Source organism: Neoarius graeffei, chromosome 7 (assembly GCF_027579695.1).
Source record: "Neoarius graeffei isolate fNeoGra1 chromosome 7, fNeoGra1.pri, whole genome shotgun sequence".
Lineage (NCBI taxonomy): Eukaryota > Metazoa > Chordata > Actinopteri > Siluriformes > Ariidae > Neoarius > Neoarius graeffei.
The window spans coordinates 23,267,888-23,289,069 of record NC_083575.1 but is presented as its reverse complement, the minus strand read 5'-3'; the positions used below and the strand labels follow the sequence as shown (position 1 = coordinate 23,289,069).

The following is a 21,182-nucleotide window of genomic DNA, read 5'->3' as shown; positions in this document are numbered from 1 at the left end:
GCTCACATACTTTTGCCACTCACAGACATGTAATATTGGATCATTTTCCTCAATAAATAAATGACCAAGTATAATATTTTTATCTCATTTGTTTAACTGGGTTCTCTTTATCTACTTTTAGGACTTGTGTGAAAATCTGATGATGTTTTAGGTCATATTTATGCAGAAATATAGAAAATTCTAAAGGGTTCACAAACTTTCAAGCACCATGGTACAGCCCAGGCCTGGGTTTATCGGCATTGGTGAGATTGTTTCTGGAGCAATTTCTCCAGGCCTCGACCTGATTTGGTAAGACATCTGACCAATCAGGTAATTTTTTAAACAAACAACCACGTATATGTATTTACCTGAGTGGCAGGACCAACTGATATAGTCTGAATTATAGTTGTGGTGTAACTGCTCCAGACTGGAACTAATTTCTGGCAGAGGTATAGCCATAGTTGTGGTTATAGGTATAGTTATAGTTATCAGTATTGTGGGACTGGGCCCTTATGGTTCTTCGCTACATGACTTATGACTTACACCTCTTCTTGACCAGGGATTAACTGGGCTGACAGGACAAAAAGGAGAGGTGAGTTAATATTTGTGTGCATATTAAAAAAAGTAGTTTTAAACACAATGGTTACACTGAATATTATATTTCTATAAATTATTTTTCAGTTCACATATTCTGGTTCTTATTTTAATGCCACTGTCCAGCCAGGAAAAAGAAGAAAAGTTCACTTGGCTCATAGTTGATTTAAGATTCTACTCATATTTTCAAAAACAGACTTACAAATTGCATACATCCCAGTTTACTCAGTTAGCACCAGTTTAACATCTCATAGCTGCATGCCTCCAACTATGCTGGTTCTAGAGGGAGACAAAAAAGAGGGACATGTGTATATTAGTCCAAATATTCTATTACTTTGCTTTAAGGTAATACAACATGCATTTTATGTATGCATCATAAAATGGCCAAACAAAAAGATAAAAATTAAAGATGAACAAAAGTGTTTCTGCTAAATTATTTTTTACAAACTTTCAGCCCATTTTATTTTGCTGAGGCTGTGCTTGTGTGCATGTCAGAAAGGGACAACAGGAGAGCCTGGCCAGATGGGACATATAGGCCACCAAGGACAGCCAGGATTGCCAGGACAGCCTGGTCCTCCTGGATCCAGAGGACAGAGTGGGGACATTGGACAACCTGGACCACCTGGACCCGTAGGACGACCTGTAAGTATTATGTATATTTCTGAATTGCTGCAACCAAACACAGACATTACATGAAAATAGTATCATGAGAAAAGTAATAGTGACTCTACTAGTAAATAAGAAGAAAGTTTTCTGTTCTTATGTGGATGTATACTGGACTACATTGCCTCAGCACTGAAACCATTGGTACTTCAGGTCCTGTAACTTGCAACAATTAAGTTGTTGTAATAAACAGTCTTCACAAAACATTTTTAACAAAAGACCATCACCCACACTCTTCTAAAAGACACAGTACCTGCAGTGAACAGAACAGCTGACATGGAACATCAAATCAAACAGGTGCCCCAGCATTAATCCAAATACATCCACTCGTCAGAAACATACAAGATTCAAGAGAGATTTACGCTACGTTCACACTGCAAGGCTTAATGCTCAATTCCGATTTTTTTGTGAAATCCGATTTTTTTGTGAGGTCGTTCACATTAACAAATATATGCGACTTGTATGTGATCCTCAGTATGAACGAAAAGCGACCTAAAAGTGTTCCGCATGCGCATTGCAGGATATGACGACGTCACACGCAGTGAGCATGGCCAGTGTTTACGGAAGTAAAACCGCCCGGTTGCGGTATGACCCATCCAATCTAGCTTGAATAGCTGCATCCCCCCAAATGGAAATCAGCTCCCTAACCTCTGCGTCCTTCCATTGAGAAGATTCTGAACCTTCACAGCCCGAAGCGTCCCTCGCATTGATGTCATGCGCAGGGGCGCAGATACGTTTTTTGAACTGGGAGGGACAAAAAACTGGGGGGACAAAGCTGCCAGCAAACCAACCCCAACCCCGATATGCCTGTCAAACTTGTTGTTAGTAACCATAGCAACCAAGCTCGAGCTCGCAACCTGTGCAGTCTGCGCAGCTCAACCAACCGAATATCAGTCTTTGTTTTATGTGAGTTGCTGCAACTATGTATACACTGCTGTGCACCTCAATAAACCGAATGGTAATTAGTCTTTTGATTTTTCCGTGAGGTTTGCCTTATACAAAAAAGACAGCATAGACGTTTTTTCCTCCCTATAAGTGGGGGGGACCGAACGAGGTGAATTTAAATCTGGGTGGGACGAGTCCCCCCCCCTCTATCTGCGCCCGTGATTATACGCCATGTTGTTGTAACTTTTTCTAAGAGACCCGCCGCCTACTTCAGCGCAGAATAGTGACGTTTGTGGCTTGTTGATGACGTGTAAGTCGGATGAATGCGACCTGGTGGTTCAGACTGAAGTCACATATGAAAAGAGCGGATAGGAATCGGAATTAGGACCACATATCCAAACGGCCTGGGTCGGATTTGAAAAAATCAGATCTGTGTCGTTCATATTGTCAATAAAAGATTGGATACAGGTCACATATGGGCGAAAAGATCGGATTTGAGTCACTTCAGCCTGCAGTGTGAACGTAGCCTTCTTGTCACTACATCCATATACGGTATGTCCATTTCCCTCAGGCTCCCCATGGTGCATTTATAGAGAAATAGAAAGGTTACAAAACAAGGTATATAAATAACTCTCTATATACGGTAGCTATCCAAGTACAATAAACATAAATGACAAGACAAAGACTGGTGCAAAGTGGCATTGTGCATGTGTGTACAAATGGTCATTTTAGTGCAAAATTACAAGAGGCAAGAGTTCAAGTTGTACCAGGATATTACAAACAAGACAAGCCAGGTGCAAAGTGAGCATTGTGCATGTGTGCGCAAATGGATGAGAAAATTGTAGATTCAGTTTGAACTGTTTGACTACTGTCAGTTCTTCGGGGGTAACAGTGAGTTGGGGACTCTGACTGCCTGGGGGAAGAAGCTGTTGTAGTGTCTGGCAGTGATGGTTCAATATTGTTTGGTACCTTCTGCCAAATGGCAGGAGGGAGAACAGTGCATGTGATGGGTAGGACTTGTCCTGCACTATGCTGTTGGCACAGTGGATGATGTGCTTCTTATAGATTTGGGAGATGGGTGAGAGGGGGACCCCAACAATCCTCTCTGCTGTCCTCACTAACTGTTGCAAGGACTTTTGTTCAGCAATGTTACAGTTCCCAACCCAGACAGTCATGTAAAGGCAGAGGAAACGCTCTCAAATGGTCCCTTGGTACAACCCCGATTCCAAAAAAATTGGGACAAAGTACAAATTGTAAATAAAAACGGAATGCAATGATGTGGAAATTTCAAAATTCCATATTTTATTCAGAATAGAACATAGATGACATATCAAATGTTTAAACTGAGAAAATGTATCATTTAAAGAGAAAAATTAGGTGATTTTAAATTTCATGACAACAACACATCTCAAAAAAGTTGGGACAAGGCCATGTTTCCCACTGTGAGACATCCCCTTTTCTCTTTACAACAGTCTGTAAACGTCTGGGGACTGAGGAGACAAGTTGCTCAAGTTTAGGGATAGGAATGTTAACCCATTCTTGTCTAATGTAGGATTCTAGTTGCTCAACTGTCTTAGGTCTTTTTTGTCGTATCTTCTGTTTTATGATGCGCCAAATGTTTTCTATGGGTGAAAGATCTGGACTGCAGGCTGGCCAGTTCAGTACCTGGACCCTTCTTCTACGCAGCCATGATGCTGTAATTGATGCAGTATGTGATTTGGCATTGTCATGTTGGAAAATGCAAGGTCTTCCCTGAAAGAGACGTCGTCTGGATGGGAGCATATGTTGCTCTAGAACCTGGATATACCTTTCAGCATTGATGGTGTCTTTCCAGATGTGTAAGTTGCCCATGCCACACGCACTAATGCAACCCCATACCATCAGAGATGCAGGCTTCTGAACTGAGCGCTGATAACAACTTGGGTCGTCCTTCTCCTCTTTAGTCTGAATGATACGGCGTCCCTGATTTCCATAAAGAACTTCAAATTTTGATTCGTCTGACCACAGAACAGTTTTCCACTTTGCCACAGTCCATTTTAAATTAGCCTTGGCCCAGAGAAGACGTCTGCGCTTTTGGATCATGTTTAGATACGGCTTCTTCTTTGAACTATAGAGTTTTAGCTGGCAACGGCGGATGGCACGGTGAATTGTGTTCACAGATAATGTTCTCTGGAAATATTCCTCAGCCCATTTTGTGATTTCCAATACAGAAGCATGCTTGTATGTGATGCAGTGCCGTCTAAGGGCCTGAAGATCACAGGTACCCAGTATGGTTTTCCAGCCTTGACCCTTACGCACAAAGATTCTTTCAGATTCTCTGAATCTTTTGATGATATTGTGCACTGTAGATGATGATATGTTCAAACTCTTTGCAATTTTACACTGTCGAACTCCTTTCTGATATTGCTGCACTATTTGTCGGCGCAGAATTAGGGGGATTGGTGATCCTTCCCCATCTTTACTTCTGAGAGCCGCTGCCACTCCAAGATGCTCTTTTTATACTCAGTCATGTTAATGACCTATTGCCAATTGACCTAATGAGTTGCAATTTGGTCCTCCAGCTGTTCCTTTTTTGTACCTTTAACTTTTCCAGCCTCTTATTGCCCCTGTCCCAACTTTTTTGAGATGTGTTGCTGTCATGAAATTTCAAATGAGCCAATATTTGGCATGAAATTTCAAAATGTCTCACTTTCGACATTTGATATGTTGTCTATGTTCTACTGTGAATACAATATCAGTTTTTGAGATTTGTAAATTATTGCATTCCGTTTTTATTTACAATTTGTACTTTGTCCCAACTTTTTTGGAATCGGGGTTGTAGAAGGATGTCAATACATCCATATATGTCCATTATATACAGTGCCTTGCAAAAGTATTCATACCCCTTGAACTTTTTCACATTTTTCCACCTTACAACCATGAACTTTAAAGTTTTTTATTGAAATTTTATGTGATAGACCAACACAGAGTAGCACATAATTGTGAAGTGAAACAAAAATGATAAATGGTCTTCAAAATTTTAAACAAATAAAAATCTGAAAAATGTGATGTGCATTAGTATTCAGCCCCCCTGCGTCAATACTTTGTAGAGCCACCTTTTGCTGCAATTACAGCTGCAAGTCTTTTGTGGTATGTCTCTACCAGCTTTGCACATCTAGACACTGAAATTTTTGCCCATTCTTTTTTGCAAAATAGCTCAAGCTCAGCCAGATTGGATTGAGAGCGTCTGTGAACAGCAATTTTCAAGTCTTGCCACAGATGCTCAATGGGATTTAGGTCTGGACTTTGACTGGGCCATTCTAACACATGAATATTCTTTGATCTAAACCATTCCATTGTAGCTCTGGCTGTATGTTTAGGGTCATTGTCTTGCTGGAAGGTGAATCTCCTTCCCAGTCTCAAGTCTTTTGCAGCCTCCAACAGGTTTTCTTCCAGGATTTCCCTGTATTTAGCTCCATCCATCTTCCCATCAACTCTGACCAGCTTCCCTGTCCCTGCTGAAGAAAAGCATCCCCATAGCATGATGCTGCCACCACCATGTTTCACAGTGGGGATGATGTGTGCAGGGTGATGAGCAGTGTTAGTTTTCTGCCACACATGGTGCTTTGCATTTAGGCCAAAAAGTTCAACTTTGGTCTCATCTGACCAAAGCACCTTCTTCCACATGTTTGCTGTGTCCCCTACATGGCTTCTTGTGCCTGTCTTTCAACAATGGCTTTCTTCTTGCCACTCTTCCAAAAAGGCCAGATTTGTGGAGTGTACGACTTATAGTTGTCCTGTGCACAGATTCTCCCACCTGAGCTGTGGATTTCTGCAGCTCCTCCAGAGTGATCATGGGCCTCTTGGCTGCTTCTCTGACCAGTGTTCTCCTTGCTCGCTCTGTCAGTTTAGGTGGACGGCCATGTCTTGGTAGGTTTGCAGTTGTGCCATACTTTTTCCATTTTTGAATGATGGATTGTACAGTGCTTCTGGAGATGTTCAGAGTTTGGGATATTTTTTTTTATAACCTAACCCTGCTTTAAACTTCTCCAGAACTTTATCCCTGACCTGTCTGGTGAGTTCTTTGGTCTTCATGATGCTGTTTGTTCTTCAGTGTTCTCTAACAAACCACTGAGGCCTTCACAGAACAAGTGTATTTATGCTGAGAGTAAATTACACACAGTAGGACTCTATTAACTAATTAGATGACTTCTGAAGGCAATTGATTGCACTGGATTGTATTTAGAGGTATCACAGTACAGGGGGCTGAATACTAATGCACACCACATTTTTCAGATTTTTATTTGTTTAAAATTTTGAAGACCATTTATCATTTTCGTTTCACTTCACAATTATGTGCTACTCTGTGTTGGTCTATCACATAAAATCTCAATAAAAAACTTTAAAGTTCATGGTTGTAAGGTGGAAAAATGTGAAAAAGTTCAAGGGGTATGAATACTTTTGCAAGGCACTGTAGGACAGGATAAGAGGAGGGAAGCTGGCCTTCTTCAGCTTTCACAGAAAGTGCAGATGCTGTTGAGTTTTCTTGGTGATGGCAGTGGTGTTCAGGGTCCAGGAGAAGTTGTCTTCGATGTGCCCGCCCAGGAACTTCACAATGCTGACTGTTTCAACAGTGGAGCCATTGATGTGCAGTGAGGAGTGAGCAGCAGGATTCTTTCTGAAGTCAACAATCATCTGTTTAGTCTTCTTGACATTAAGAATCATGATGTTGTCCCGACACCATTCCACAAGGTGTTTGACCTCTGCTCTGTATGCAGACTCATCAGTGTTACTGATGAGACCCACTACTGTTGTGTCGTCTGCATACTTGATGTTGTTTGATCTGTGCTGAGCAGCACAGTCATGCATCAGCAGAGTAAACAGTAGCAGGCTGAACATACAGCCCTGGGGGGTGTCTGCGCTTGGTCTGAGGACCCCAAAGGTGTTGTAGCCTATGGAAACCAACTGGGGCCTGTCAGTCAGGAAGTCCAGGATCCAATTACAGAGAAGTGTTCATTCCCAGCAGGTCCAACTTCTGTACCAGCTTTGAGTCCCAATCAAAGCAGTCTGAATATTCAAATAATGAGTCTACTTCATCCCCTATTCCAATCAACACTTCATTCATGGGGTAACTCCTGTAATCTCATCTAGCTTCTTTGTCTTGGAGCTTTACATGTTCTGACAGCATGCGCTCATTCAGCCCCACATGGTGGAATTTGGAAGGGCCTTTCACAGAGCCATCAGTTTCCTCACGTATTTCTGGTAGGACTGGAGGCCTGTTAACCAATAAGGCTCAGCCATCATACAGCATGATCCTGTACTTAGAATAGCAGGCTCCTACAAGAGGAGCACTACACTATTGAATCCCAGGGTCCATCTCAATTCATTACATGCTGCATGAGCCAAGGCTTCTTGCCATCTTTGTGGGGAAGGATGAGTGGGCTGATTTCTTTGTTCCTTTGAAAGAATGACCCAGAGGCAGCATTCAACTTGGGATTAGAGGGTGGACAGATTGCAAGAGCCTGCAAGACTGTCTGTTATCCATTTTCTCTGTTTCCTCCCAGAACATATCAGAGAGGGTTATGACATGTTTTCAGAGCAGCTTTCATAGAAGCCTGATGAGTCACAGACTGCTTAGCATTATGAACTGTGCCAACAGAAGGAAACTTCAACTGAGTTTGCAGTAGGTCTGTTGTCTGGAAATGGACAATTCAGTGATGCTACTCATTGCATATAGAGTGAAGCCAAAAAGTTGAGACCACATACAACCCAAAATCAGAAAACGCTTGGACGATATGTCAAAATTGAAATTAAAACTGAAAACAATGATTTGTAAATAATCTTTGACTTGTATTGCACTCACAACAACAGCAGATTACTTGATGTTTCACCTCCTGAAATGTTAGTTTTTTCAAAATAGACACATTTCAATTTTGATTCTTGCAACGCATTTCAAAAAAGTTGGGATGGTAAAGCCGTTAGCACTTTATAACGCTGCCATTCCTTTGCACAACACTTTTAAAAGATGTTCTGTGACTGAAAGCATGAAGTGATGAAGCATTGCAGATGCTATTTTGTCCCATTCTTCCTGCAAACAGATTGTAAGGTGTGCAAAAGTACAGGGTTGTAACTCATATTTTTCATTTCAACGTTCTCCACACGTTCTCTGTTGGGGACAGAGGAGACAGACACCCTCTTCTTCCACAGCCATGCCTTTGTAATGTGTGCAGAATGTGATTTTCGATTGTCTTGCTAAAATATCCCTGGAAAAGATGTCATCTTGAAGGCAGCATATGTTGCTCCAAAATCTCAAATGTACTTTTCTGCATTAATGCTGCCATCACAGAAGTGAAAGTTACCTTTGCCAAGGGCACTGATTCAACCCCATACCATGACAGACCCTGGCTTTTGGACTTGTTCCTGGTAACAGTCTGGATGGTCCTTTTCGTCTTTGGTCAGGAAAACATGGCATCCATTTCTTTCAACAACGATTTGGAATACTGATTCATCTGACCTCATTACACATTTCCACTGTGTGATGGTCCATCCTAGATGCCTCTAAGCCCAGAGAAGTTGACAGTGCTTCTGGACACAGTTAACATTATTGTGCAAAAAGGAAGCCTAAAGTTTTAATTGACATTTGTGAATGTAACTCCCTATTGTAGTGTTTGCCAAAGGTTTGCCAAAGTAATCCTGAGCCCATATGGTTATATCAGCTATAGATGAATGACGGTTCTTGATGCAGTATCATCTGAGGAATCAGAGATCACAGGTGTTCAGCTTAGGCTTGTGCCCTTGCCCTTTACACACCGAAATTCCTCCAGATTCCTTGAATCATTTAATGATATTATACACTATAGAGGGTCAAAGATCCAAAACCCTTCATATATTTCTTTAAGGAATATTGTTTTTAAACATTTCAATATTTTTTATGCATTTGTTGGCAAACTGGAGATTCTCGGTCCATCTTTGTTCATCAAAGACTGCGCCTTTCCTGGATACTGATTTTGTACCAATTCCTGATTACAATCACCTGTTGACATCACTGGTTTCAAATCACATTATTTAAATGCTTAACTTCATTAACCCATTTAATCCCACTGGCAACAATAGTTCATTCATCTCATCTCATTATCTCTAGCCGCTTTATCCTGTTCTACAGGGTCGCAGGCAAGCTGGAGCCTATCCCAGCTGACTACGGGCGAAAGGCGGGGTACACCCTGGACAAGTCGCCAGGTCATCACAGAGCTGACACATAGACACAGACAACCATTCACACTCACATTCACACCTACGGTCAATTTAGAGTCACCAGTTAACCTAACCTGCATGTCTTTGGACTGTGGGGGAAACCGGAGCACCCAGAGGAAACCCACACGGACACGGGGAGAACATGCAAACTCCGCACAGAAAGGCCCTCGCCGGCCCCGGGGCTCGAACCCAGGACCTTCTTGCTGTGAGGCGGCAGCACTAACCACTACACCACCGTGCCGCCGCAACAATAGTTGCCATACTTTTTTTTTTTAACTTCTGAAATCTCTTGAAGTGTTGGTTTGACTTTGGGTAGCTAATTTAAGTTTTAAAATGAAATAATAAGTTGTCTCCAATAAATTATATCAATACCATGTAACTAGTGTGAATGGTCACATGACAAGGCCTCTTTACTTCCTGCCTGCACCTCCAGAAGGAGATGTCTGGCTCAAACTTTTACAAGAGGAAGTAAGTAAAATACCTTAATGTACAGATATAACTAAAATATTTTCAACATGCATCTTTTAAAAGGGTCTACTACTGATATATAATGAGAACTATGTGCCTTCATGCATATTTTGATCATAAGAAGAGTAAATATAAGCATGGCAACATTTGTTGCCGCTAGCATAAAACATAGCCATAGTGTTATTCCAAGTTTTATGCTAGGCTAGGTTTTAGGTGTTTATTCTTTTTTGGGGGGATTTTTTTCTACACAGCTTAAAACTGTCAGAGGTTTTGGATCTCCTAGACCTTAAGGAACCCCTAAGTGATGTATGCTACATCGCAGTCATTCCTACAGTTGAAAAAGATGCAATTGAAAGTGACTGTGATAGCGACTGCTCAGATAGAGAGTACCAAGGCGAAACAGGCCATTTGCCTGCTAGATTGCTAAATGGTGAAGCAGAAGTGACCTATCAGGTGGATGAGGACAATTTCATCTTGACTAGTCCAGACCTACTCCCAGACCCTCTCTGTCCCCCCAATGGCCCCACCCTTTCACCTCTAATTCCTGCAGCATTTGGTGATGAAGAAAACCCATTGCCACTATTTGGTGAGTCTCCCACAGTGTCCAGCCAAAAAAGGGGACTCCCTGAGGAAAATGAGATTCCACTACCAAAAAAAAGATGTCCTGAGGAAAATGAAACCCCAAAACAGAAAATATCCCTTGATTCTAGTGTGTCTCCCACAGCACCAAGCCGAAAAAGAAGATGCCCAGAGGTTACTGATACCCCACAGCGCAGTAAAAGGAGATGCTCAGATGAAAACGAAACCCTGAAACGCAATAAAAAAAACAGAAAAAGTCCCTACAAAATAAGCAAAATAGGGACAGGGTTTTTGAAAGATCTTGATGACCAGCCACATCCAATATACCAGATTTTTTGTGGCCTATGGCCCAACTGCAGCAGATTGCATCAAACAAACCAAACCTGACCCTGCTGATTTGTTCCTGCTGATGTATCCTTCTACTCTGAGAGAGCTCACTGTTGAGATGTCAAACGCATATTCAATGCAAACCAAAGGGAAGGCACTTGATCTGAACATGGATGAGTTGCTGACTTTCTATGGGATTCTGCTCACATCTGGCTACAGTTCTGTGCCATGGAGGCACATGTATTGGTCATATGACCCTGATGTCTACAATGAAGCCATCTCAAATGCAATGAGAAGGAACCACTTTGATGAGATAATGGCCTCAATACATCTGGTTGATAACTCAAAAGCCACAGACAACCCTTTCTGAAAAAATTGTGCAGATTTCGATTATGCTGTTTCCCACTGGCAACAATTGTTGCTGAGTATATTACCTACATTTTCATTAACATAACCAACATAAAATGAAAAAAATCATACATATTATGTACTAGTGAGGTCTAAGGAATGAAATGCATGCACTTATTTTGCAGGGAAAAATTTGGGATTAAATGGGTTAATAACCCTAAATTACCCCCAGCCGTCTCATACTGTCTGCAGTAAAATACATTCATTCATTCATTCATTCATTATCTGTAGCCGCTTTATCCTTCTACAGGGTCACAGGCAAGCTGGAGCCTATCCCAGCTGACTACGGGCGAAAGGCGGGGTACACCCTGGACAAGTCGCCAGGTCATCACAGGGCTGACACATAGACACAGACAACCATTCACACTCACATTCACACCTACGGTCAATTTAGAGTCACCAGTTAACCTAACCTGCATGTCTTTGGACTGTGGGGGAAACCGGAGCACCCGGAGGAAACCCACGCAGACACGGGGAGAACATGCAAACTCCGCACAGAAAGGCCCTCGCCGGCCCCGGGGCTCGAACCCAGGACCTTCTTGCTGTGAGGCGACAGCGCTAACCACTACACCACCGTGCCGCCGCAGTAAAATACAATTCAAGCATATTTAGAAAATCACTGTTTATTTTATTTATTTTGTAATTTGCAATTTCCATACCGTCCCAACTTTTTTTCCTGAGTTACGGTTGTAGAAAAGACCACATTTTTTTTAAACAGGAAAATAAAGTTTTGCAATTTTCAACATTTTAAAACAAAGAAAGAAAATGTTCAATATCTTAATCACTATTTGAAATCACTAAAATTGAGTAAGCTTGATGTTGATGACAGCTGATGTCAAATCTTGAGGTGGTCTGAGAATGCATGAATTCATATCGGCTGAAGCTTAAAGCTAGACTGCCTTTCAGATTTTTCACGTGTAGGTCATAAAAATAATTTTCCCTGACACCCAATTATTTTTGTTTAGTGGACTGGAAGCTACTGAAATTGAATCACAGACTTCCAATTTTATTAGTTTTTTTTTTTTTTTTCCCCCTAAGGCCACACCAATTTAATTAGTTGGTTCTTGGATTTTTTCAGGAAAAATATGAAGCGAGCGGGCAAAATAAAAATAAAATTAAAAAAATGCTCTGATGGTAAAATTAGCGGTGGAAATAGACCAAACAATACAGGCAAACCAGTAAACAGAATTTCAACACACCTGTCAAAGATTTTACGCTTCTGTTCGCTGAATATCCTAACAATCACAAACACAGGCTTTGCAGGACTCCCCTCCACAGGCATGTTTCTTCCACAAGTCTTTATCGAAAGTGAAAGGGGCGATTTGATTGGTTTTCGATGTCACGTGACCTTTTCTGTTGGCGGGAGTTTGAGTTCGAGTTTATTATTTATTTTCATTTTGCATTTTCTTCAAGAGGCGATTCCGAGAACCAACTAATTGAATTGGTGTGGCCTAATAGAACATTTAATGAATTTCAGGCCACTTGGCCCTAAATTCTCTGCTATTTTTTCCTGCTTCACCATGACCCAATTCAAGATACTATGTCATGCATCACGTGGTGGGCTTTCCTTGTTCGTGCAAGGCATTCTGGGATACAAATTTGAAACAGGAGAGAAAAATGGAGGATGTGAGCGTACGAATGAAATGTCAAAGACCGACTACAGTAACGGAAAGTGAGAAGAAAAGACGTTATGTTGTGAAGGAAAGGAAACGCAGGAGCAAACTAATAAATATCGGCCGTCATCGTGCACCTCGGTGTGATCAGCTGTTCGTTTACTGACAGAATGATGTAACTGTCAGTGCATGGTCAAAGGTAAACCTGTGCATGCGCACACGGACTTCCTTTGTCTGCTTGACTGCGCGAAGTAGGTGATTTCATACACATTATTTGCTTTAATCCCCTCAAATTAAATAACTTCACAGCCACAGAATGGCCTGATATTTTGTAAGATATTACAGAAATAAACATATATCACAATGACCAAATTTCAGAGGGAACTAAATTTCACCGATTTTATGAAATCGAAAGGCTGTCTCACTTTAAGCTGTCCAAGTGTCATCTCCTGCAGGATGAGGTTCTATTTTTGAGACACCCTGTTATGGTGAAGGCATCGAACCCCACAGTGAAATCTTGTCCATGACATCAGAGATTGAAGCTATCCAAAGGGCTCTTGAAAATTCAAAGCTTCCTGAGACTTTGCAACCATCACTGTCACTTTGCAAAGACTTTCTTTGAAATTCGCAGCATATTATATTAGCTCCAAAGAAAGTATGAAGGAGTTCTATTGAGATAAAACCCAAGTGTTGAAGCTTGGGTTTAGAAAACTGCCTGACCACAACCCTGTCCTACCCAACTTTAAAAGTAACATTTCTTCTTTACTCTCATCCCTCCAGCTGCATTATTTGTGCTGTGCCGTCATAGCTCCAGGATATTTAATATGTTAATGCTTCAAGTTAATGGTACTATGTACCAAGATGAAAATTGCCTGCAATAGTTTAATTTAAAAGACAATTCAGGAATAATGTACTTGACTGTCACTTTTGGCTTTGAACAGACCATTACAGGTTTTTCAGATAACTCAAGATCCCCAGATCAAACATGCTATGTGGATGAAAACAAACATGACTGTGTCAACACTTGCCATTCTTTACAGCAGCATACAGAAATTCACCAAACCCCTGCACAGGGTTCACACCAAATTGGATGATGCTTCAGAGAGAAGTGAACAAAACAGTTGAGCTCTATCAGTTCATAGATCAGAAAGGCACTGAATTCCTCTGCCATGACCATCTGCCACCCTTCACATCTGACAGTGCCAATGCTGACTAACACATCTGTTGCTGGAGGAAATAGTCATCATACAGTGATTCACACTTGCAGGGCAGCAAGTTTAATTACAATGAACAAGGGATCCAGTCTATAAAGATAATAAACAAAATGCATCAAAGGGCACTGACAACCTCCAGCCATTGCTACATCTGGGCCCAAAGAGGAAGGTTTCACCCTTGTGCAAGCCACACAAAGAGGCTGGGATGTGAACAGGCAGTTTTACTCCATGGGTGTCCTTTCATCCTGGACAGTTAAGCATACAACCCTGGAAAAAATAAAGAGGCCAATGCAAAATTATCAGTTTCTCTGGTTTTACTATTTATAGGCATGTGCTTGAAGAACATTAATATTGTTTTATTCCATAAACTACTGACAACATTTCCCCCAAATTCCACATAAAAAATATTGTCACAGAGCATTTAATTGTACAAACTGGTCAAAATAACAAAAAAAGATTAAATGTTTTCAGACCTTGAATAATGCATGAAAATCAAGATCATATTAAATTTTAAACAACACTATACTAATGTTTGAACTTAGGATTTCAGAAATCAATATTTGGTGGAATAACCCTGACATTTAAGTACAACTTTCATGCATCTTGGCATGCTCTCCACCAGTCTTTCACGTTGCTCTTGGGTGACTTAATGCCACTAATTAAATCAGCTCAGCTTTGTTTGATGGCTTGTGACCATCCATCTTCCTCTTGATCACATTCCAGAGGTTTTTAATGGGGTTCAGGTCTGGAGATTGGGCTGGCCATGACAGGGTCTTGATCTTGTGGTCCTCCATCCACACCTTGAAGGACCTGGCTGTGTGGCATAGAGCATTGTCCCGCTGGAAAATCCAATCCTCAGAGTTGGGGAACATTGTCAGAGCAGAAGGAAGCAAGTTTTCTTCCAGGATAACTTTGTACATGGCTTGATTCATGTGTCCTTCACAAACAAAAATTTGCCCCATTCCAGCCTTGCTGAAGCACCCCCATCATCACCGATCCTCCACCAAATTTCACAATGGGTGTGAAACACTGTGGCTTGTAGGCCTCTCCAGGTCTCCGTCTAACCATTAGACGAACAGGTGATGGGAAAAGCTGAAAACTGGACTCTGAGAAGATGACCTTACTCCAGTCCTCTATGGTTCAGTCCTTATGGTCTTTAACAAATCTCAGCCTGGCTCGTCTTTGCTTTTCATTGATGAAGATTTTTTTTTTTCTAGCATTGCATGACTTCAACCCCACCCACAGGAGCCTGGTTTGAATCGTCCTTGCCATGCACTTAACCCCGGCTGCCATTTGCCATTCTTTTTGCAGGTCACCTGACATCATCCTACAGTTGTTGAGTGACGTTCAAAGGAGTTGACGATCATCCCAGTCAGTGGAGAGTCGTTTTTGCCCTTTGCCAGTCTGTAACTTTGTTGTTCCCAATGTCTCCTGCTTGACCTCATTCTTATGAGCTACTGTCGTTGAAATTTTGAGGATGGAAACAACCTGATGCTCACTGTATCTCTCTGCCAGTAAACCCAGAATCAAACCCTTCTTTTTCTCACTCAAAACTTTTTTCTTTTTTACTCTTTTGGCCTGATGAACAGATATTTTTGTATTCTAATTAAATTTAAGGTACTACTAGCACTGTTTTTGCTATCCAAACTTGTCCTATTGCAAGAGGATCGTGATGACCACAGCAGTGATTTTTATACTTTTCCTCGTTAAATAAGACTTGGTTCAGGTGATCACCTAATCAGTATCTCATTAAGTAAAATGAGGTGTGCTTGTGTTGGAATTCCAGCGCAGACACTGGAATGAAACTGCTGCCATACATAGAGATGCTGATTTAAAAAAAAAAAATTTGAAGTGGTCTCTTAATTTTTTACAGAGCTGCAGATGTTTTATCGTTGTTGGGTATGCAGGCGACAGACAGATATAAAAGCAGAAAGGAGTTTATTAAAAGCACACAGGCAAACAAAAAAAAGAAGAAAAAAAAACAGGTGATGGCCAGACATGGCACAAACAGAATTTCAAAGACAGGATCAAAAAAAACTTTACTAGTCTAGTAAAGTCTAGACTACTAGTCTTTACTAGACTAGTCCTGGAACTAGCTTGATTACCTGTAATCAGTATAATCAAAGGTGCAGAACATGGTAGAATGTGTGTTATATGATGACTGAATTTGCTTGGTGAAGTTCAGTTGTCCTCATTTGTGCTCAACTGCAATTTTCATAATTAGAAATGAAAGCTAATGTAGATGGAGAACCACAACAGTGGGGGTAACTTTCAAAATCCACAAGATCCACCTTGTCCAAAGATTGAGCAATACCATATGTCAAGGCCTCCTCAAAGTTCAAACTCGAGACCAAATCTATTATTATTTTTTTTTAATTCAGGCAAGTCCTGTACCATTGTCTAGTACTGAAATATGAATTCACTAATTCTAAGAAGAATAGACTCTTCAAATTTATTGCTGCAAATTTTTTATGCTTGTGTCATGATCATGAAAATAGTGGCTAATATTATTGCATGTACAATTCATAACATTTGTGTAAAAAAGAATATTAGAATGATACTGATATTCCAGGAAATTTTTCTCGAACTTTTTAAGTTTTGTCATAAGCCATGTTCTTGCAGGGGAGAGAGTTGTCTGAGCAACACATTCGGCAGATATGCAGAGACGTCCTTCGATGTGAGTATTCATGATAACACAAAAAAATCAACAGCACACCAAATTGCATTTTCTCACAGAAAATTCAACAAAATCAGAATAAGTAAGTGGTGTGAACCAATGATTGTTTTTTGTAACGTTACAACTTAACTTGCACAGAACCATTCAGCTATTCAACTTTTAATAATGTTATCTTTAATTGCATTGGTTTATGTCCATTTTTGAATGAACAACGCATCACAAAAGGTGATCACATCTGTTTGAAACAACAAGTTCACTTGGTCACTTCATGACCAATTTTAGGAGTTTATGTTGATATTTTACTGGTTGAAAAAAATGGCTACAACAAATACATTTTCCATGTTCTCTGATACATAGATTTTATTTCACTATTTTAGTCATAGGGTCATAAACACAGAGACTTGATTAATGTCACTGCTTTTATTTTAAAAGCCAACAGTCAAAAATCCACAGTTGTAGGCATACTGGGGGGTTCCAACCAAATTTGGCCATGCCAATATTACAACAGCAAATCATGCATGTGCCTTAAACAAACAAACAAACAAACAAACAAACAAACAAACAAACAAAAACACTTTGTGAAAATGGGCAACCATGCCTTGGTGTGGTTTCAGATGTAAGCTACTAATGACAAAACACTGGTAGTGTTATGATGGGTATATGGCCTATCCTTGGCATTGCATGATAGGATTGTAAACAGTTAGCTAAATATTTTGCCTTTTTTTTTTTTACAAAGTTCTGCAAAATGTTCTTGACATGTGCTCAATGCATTCCACCTCTAGTCAAGTACTATGTTCACAGTACTGAGTGACAAAGCAACTGGACACCATTTATTTTTGATATACAGTTCACGCATGACAAATCCACAGCAGCAATCATTACAACAAGCAACATGAAAATATAAGATTTGAAATTGAGATGTTCTCAATTTTATCCAAAACCAGTATAACATGGTGAAGTGCCAAAACCATACAGATGAATTGAATGATTCCTAGGACCAGAGGAATCACATGTGGACTGATGTTTCTTCAGGTTCCCACTCACAACTTTAGTTCTTACCTGCAATTAGTTACTATTAATTGTTTGATATTCAAAAATTGAACAAAAAAAAGCCAGATACCCATAAGTGACAACAGTAGTAGTAGTAATAGTTGTTACTTTCCCACGAGAAACAAGCTAGCTGTCACTTGCCAGTGTGACCATCAAGAAAAGTTCTCATGTAATTGTCATTTCATTTGTCTCGCCTGATGGCAAACACAATTCTTTGATTTGCAGCAGAGATTCCCTCACTACTTCTTAGCACCCAACACAGTCAACAGAGAAGTTGTGAACGCTGCCATTCAAGGCTGGGACCTCCTGGGCCAACAGGACCAACAGGTCCCCATGGTCCCAGAGGTTTTCCCGGAGCATCAGGATCACAAGGATTGCCAGGACACAGAGGTTTACCTGGACAGCCTGGTATTCCTGGCATGAAAGGTAACAAGGCATGGCCATTGTTATGTTTTAAACAATTCATGCTTGTTTAAGTCACTGTCACTGCTAAGCTCACATATCACACAGCAGCTTCCACACTCTGAACAGATAACACCTGACAAATTTTAATATATTTAAATAGCCTTTAAAAACGTTAATAAAAAGTAAAATTAGCCAACAGTACAGGACTCACGAAACTAAGCAGTGGATGATTTCTCCAAGGATGTTAGGACAAACAGAAATCAGTCATGTGAAGAGATGATGAGGCTCATGTTTAAATGCTGCAAGTGACTTTTACCGCCGGTGATAAAACAGAGGCTGATTTTGATGAGGCTGATCATTCCCCATTGTAAACTTTGAACTCTGTATTTGGCATGTTATGTTTCCATCAGAAGACTAGGTTCCGAATGTAGAGTCAGTCCAGGCGTCTTTCAGTGGAGTTGAGATATGTAAGACAGAGGTTTCAGTTCAGGAAAGCTTTCAGAACTATATATAGAGTTGAAATTGTCAAAATTTGACCATGTGAAAGGTTTTCCCAGGCCAAAACTCATATTACAGCTAGAACGGAAGCTGGGGTCACGCTGCAAGTTGAGACATTGTACAATGACCTTGGAACAGATGAGGGTTAAGGATCTTGGTCAAGAGCCCAACAGTAGCTTTTTGGTGGTCCTGGGAAAATTCCCAAACTTCCAGCCACTATTGCACAAGCTTAACTGTTGGGCATATTCTGGCTTTAAAACATAGGTTAAACAGGTTTATTTACAGGCAATGCCGCTACCATTTGTGATAAGGAGCGGCAATACTCTAATTATTCTAATAATTATAATAATCCTTCAGTTTACCACAAGATAATTGTATATATTCTGGAATAAAATCATTTTCCATTACATGAAAAAAAAAAATTGTCAGTGGGGGGAAAAAAAGACTATTTTCCCAGCATGTGCTTATGCACTAACATTTTTTGGCCGGGTTTTCCAGGCGATCCAGGAGAAAAAGGCGAAAAAGGAAATCAAGGACGATCAGGAATTGGAGACCCAGGACAACCAGGACTTCCAGGCAAGGATGTATACTGTACAATGAATAAATTGATGGCCATATTCTACTTGGAAACTAAAACAGCAATAAAATTTTGCTAAAACAATAGTTTAAAATATGCTTATTTATTTTGTGTACAATATTGCTTAAAGCATGAATTGGAATTAATGTAATCATTCTTTATGATGTTAGTTAATGTGGAAACAGTAAAGGGAGCAATTTCTTTTCAAATGGACAAGGCAAAAACAGACTATATTCAATTTAAACCACCAGTACTTTTACTCTTTGATGTTTCATGTGCTACATTACCTGGAATCAAACTAGATGTGCCCCAAAGAACTTATGGCACTCAAGAGTCTTGATACTGAATGACATTAATACTGTTTGTATTTTTTTTTCTCTTTCTAGGTCCAATGGGTCCCCCAGGTATCAGCAAATCTGGTCATCCAGGCACACCAGGCTTGCCTGGGCGGGATGGAAAAGAGGGGAAGAGGGGATATCCGGGAGAACCTGGGTCACCAGGTGTGTGTCATCCATCCATGTGCTATGGTGCAGTTTTAAGAAGGGACCCTTTTGTTAAAGGGCCAAACTATTGAAACAACCCTGGATGAAACAGGCCAGTCTGGATTTGGTGCTCAGAGAATGAGAGAAAACTTTGCAGACAACATTTACGAACTCAGGACGATCATATTTTGAAGGGTGTCTCTCAGGCATGGAGACATTAAGTACCTCTAACAGTGTAAATAATGAAATGCATCCCTGTGTGTATGGATCATGGCATGGTTTCTCGACATCTCAAACTGTCCCCGTTCACTTTCTCTCATCAACCTAAAGAACGCAATCAGAATCGCAACTAAAAGTTACTTTGGGTGAAACACATCAGACAAACGGTAGCATGAAGTGTCTGCAGCACTTAAATGCTTACAGACCTTCAAGTGAACACATAGCACTACTAATTTCCTGACTCTCTAGCACCCTCCAGTGTTTGTCTGTAGCTTATCCATCCCGTAGGATTTTCTTTTGCCTTATTTAACACGTTCATGTTATCAGCCGAGTAGTTAGTCAGCGTTTTGTACGTTTTCAGGATTTTGATGTCACACTTTTTTCATGATTTAAAATGTAAACCATAAGCTTGCATGCTGAAAATGGACAGTCTGCTAATCTGTTAAATGATGCTTCATTTTTCCTTGCCTCATTTCACCTTGTCATGGGAGACAGATTATACCCTATTATTATTATTATTATTATTATTATTAATAATAATTATAGATGTGAGCTTTGCATAAAGCAGCTGTTTTGCTGTTAGGCACCATGAACTTTTTATCCCCCCTCAATGCCTTTTTAACAGTTATGAAAGTTTTTAAATTACTGTTTTCATTGTTCTCTTAAAAGGATAAAAATGCCACATTTTCAAGATTTTTTTGAAATGTTAAAATATTCTTGTGTTTTGTGACTTCTAATTCACTGTTGAGAATATTAATTAAAGCCCCTTTTTATTACATTCTCTGTCATTTATTTGGTAAGGGCTATAGCTAATGATAAATATGTACTATCTGTTATAAGTATGCTATTATACAAGACCACAAAATCCGCTATTAAATATAGAATTTTGTGAGCAAAATGATGTGAGTAGCCTTAAAGTAAAAGTCGATGAGATTCACAAGGCAGCTCACAAAAAAAGGTTTATTAAGGTTTATATGAGTGATGAAAACATTAGAAGTCTCAGAAAGTCCCACTGTGCATGCTGAACTATCTGGTGAAGAACACCATGTGACAAACACTGGAAATGCATAATTAAATAATATTGGCTGGCGTTGAGTGGTCTATCAGATATATTCCATTCAGCTAGCATGATTAAATGAATCAAAGTCCAGTAGCTGAATGGAATACATCTGATATACCACAAAAAGCCATTATTATTATTATTATCTCATCTCCTCTAGCCGCTTTATCCTGTTCTACAGGGTCGCAGGCAAGCTGGAGCCTATCCCAGCTGACTACGGGCGAAAGGCGGGGTACACCCTGGACAAGTCGCCA

At 40.3% G+C, this 21,182-nt stretch overlaps 1 protein-coding gene across 1 annotated transcript in view; it reads left to right on the top strand.

Moving 5' to 3' along the window:
* Positions 1-20,546, top strand: part of col21a1 (collagen, type XXI, alpha 1) — a 155,474-nt gene extending 134,928 nt beyond the window's left edge. Inside the window, exons 25-30 of the mRNA XM_060924923.1 lie at positions 539-571; positions 1,069-1,215; positions 16,583-16,637; positions 17,913-18,113; positions 19,089-19,166; positions 19,554-20,546. Of these exons, the coding sequence (XP_060780906.1) occupies positions 539-571; positions 1,069-1,215; positions 16,583-16,637; positions 17,913-18,113; positions 19,089-19,166; positions 19,554-19,741 (702 nt within the window). The 3' untranslated portion in view covers positions 19,742-20,546. The remainder of the gene's footprint in view (positions 1-538; positions 572-1,068; positions 1,216-16,582; positions 16,638-17,912; positions 18,114-19,088; positions 19,167-19,553) is intronic.
* Positions 20,547-21,182: the final 636 nt, after the last annotated feature.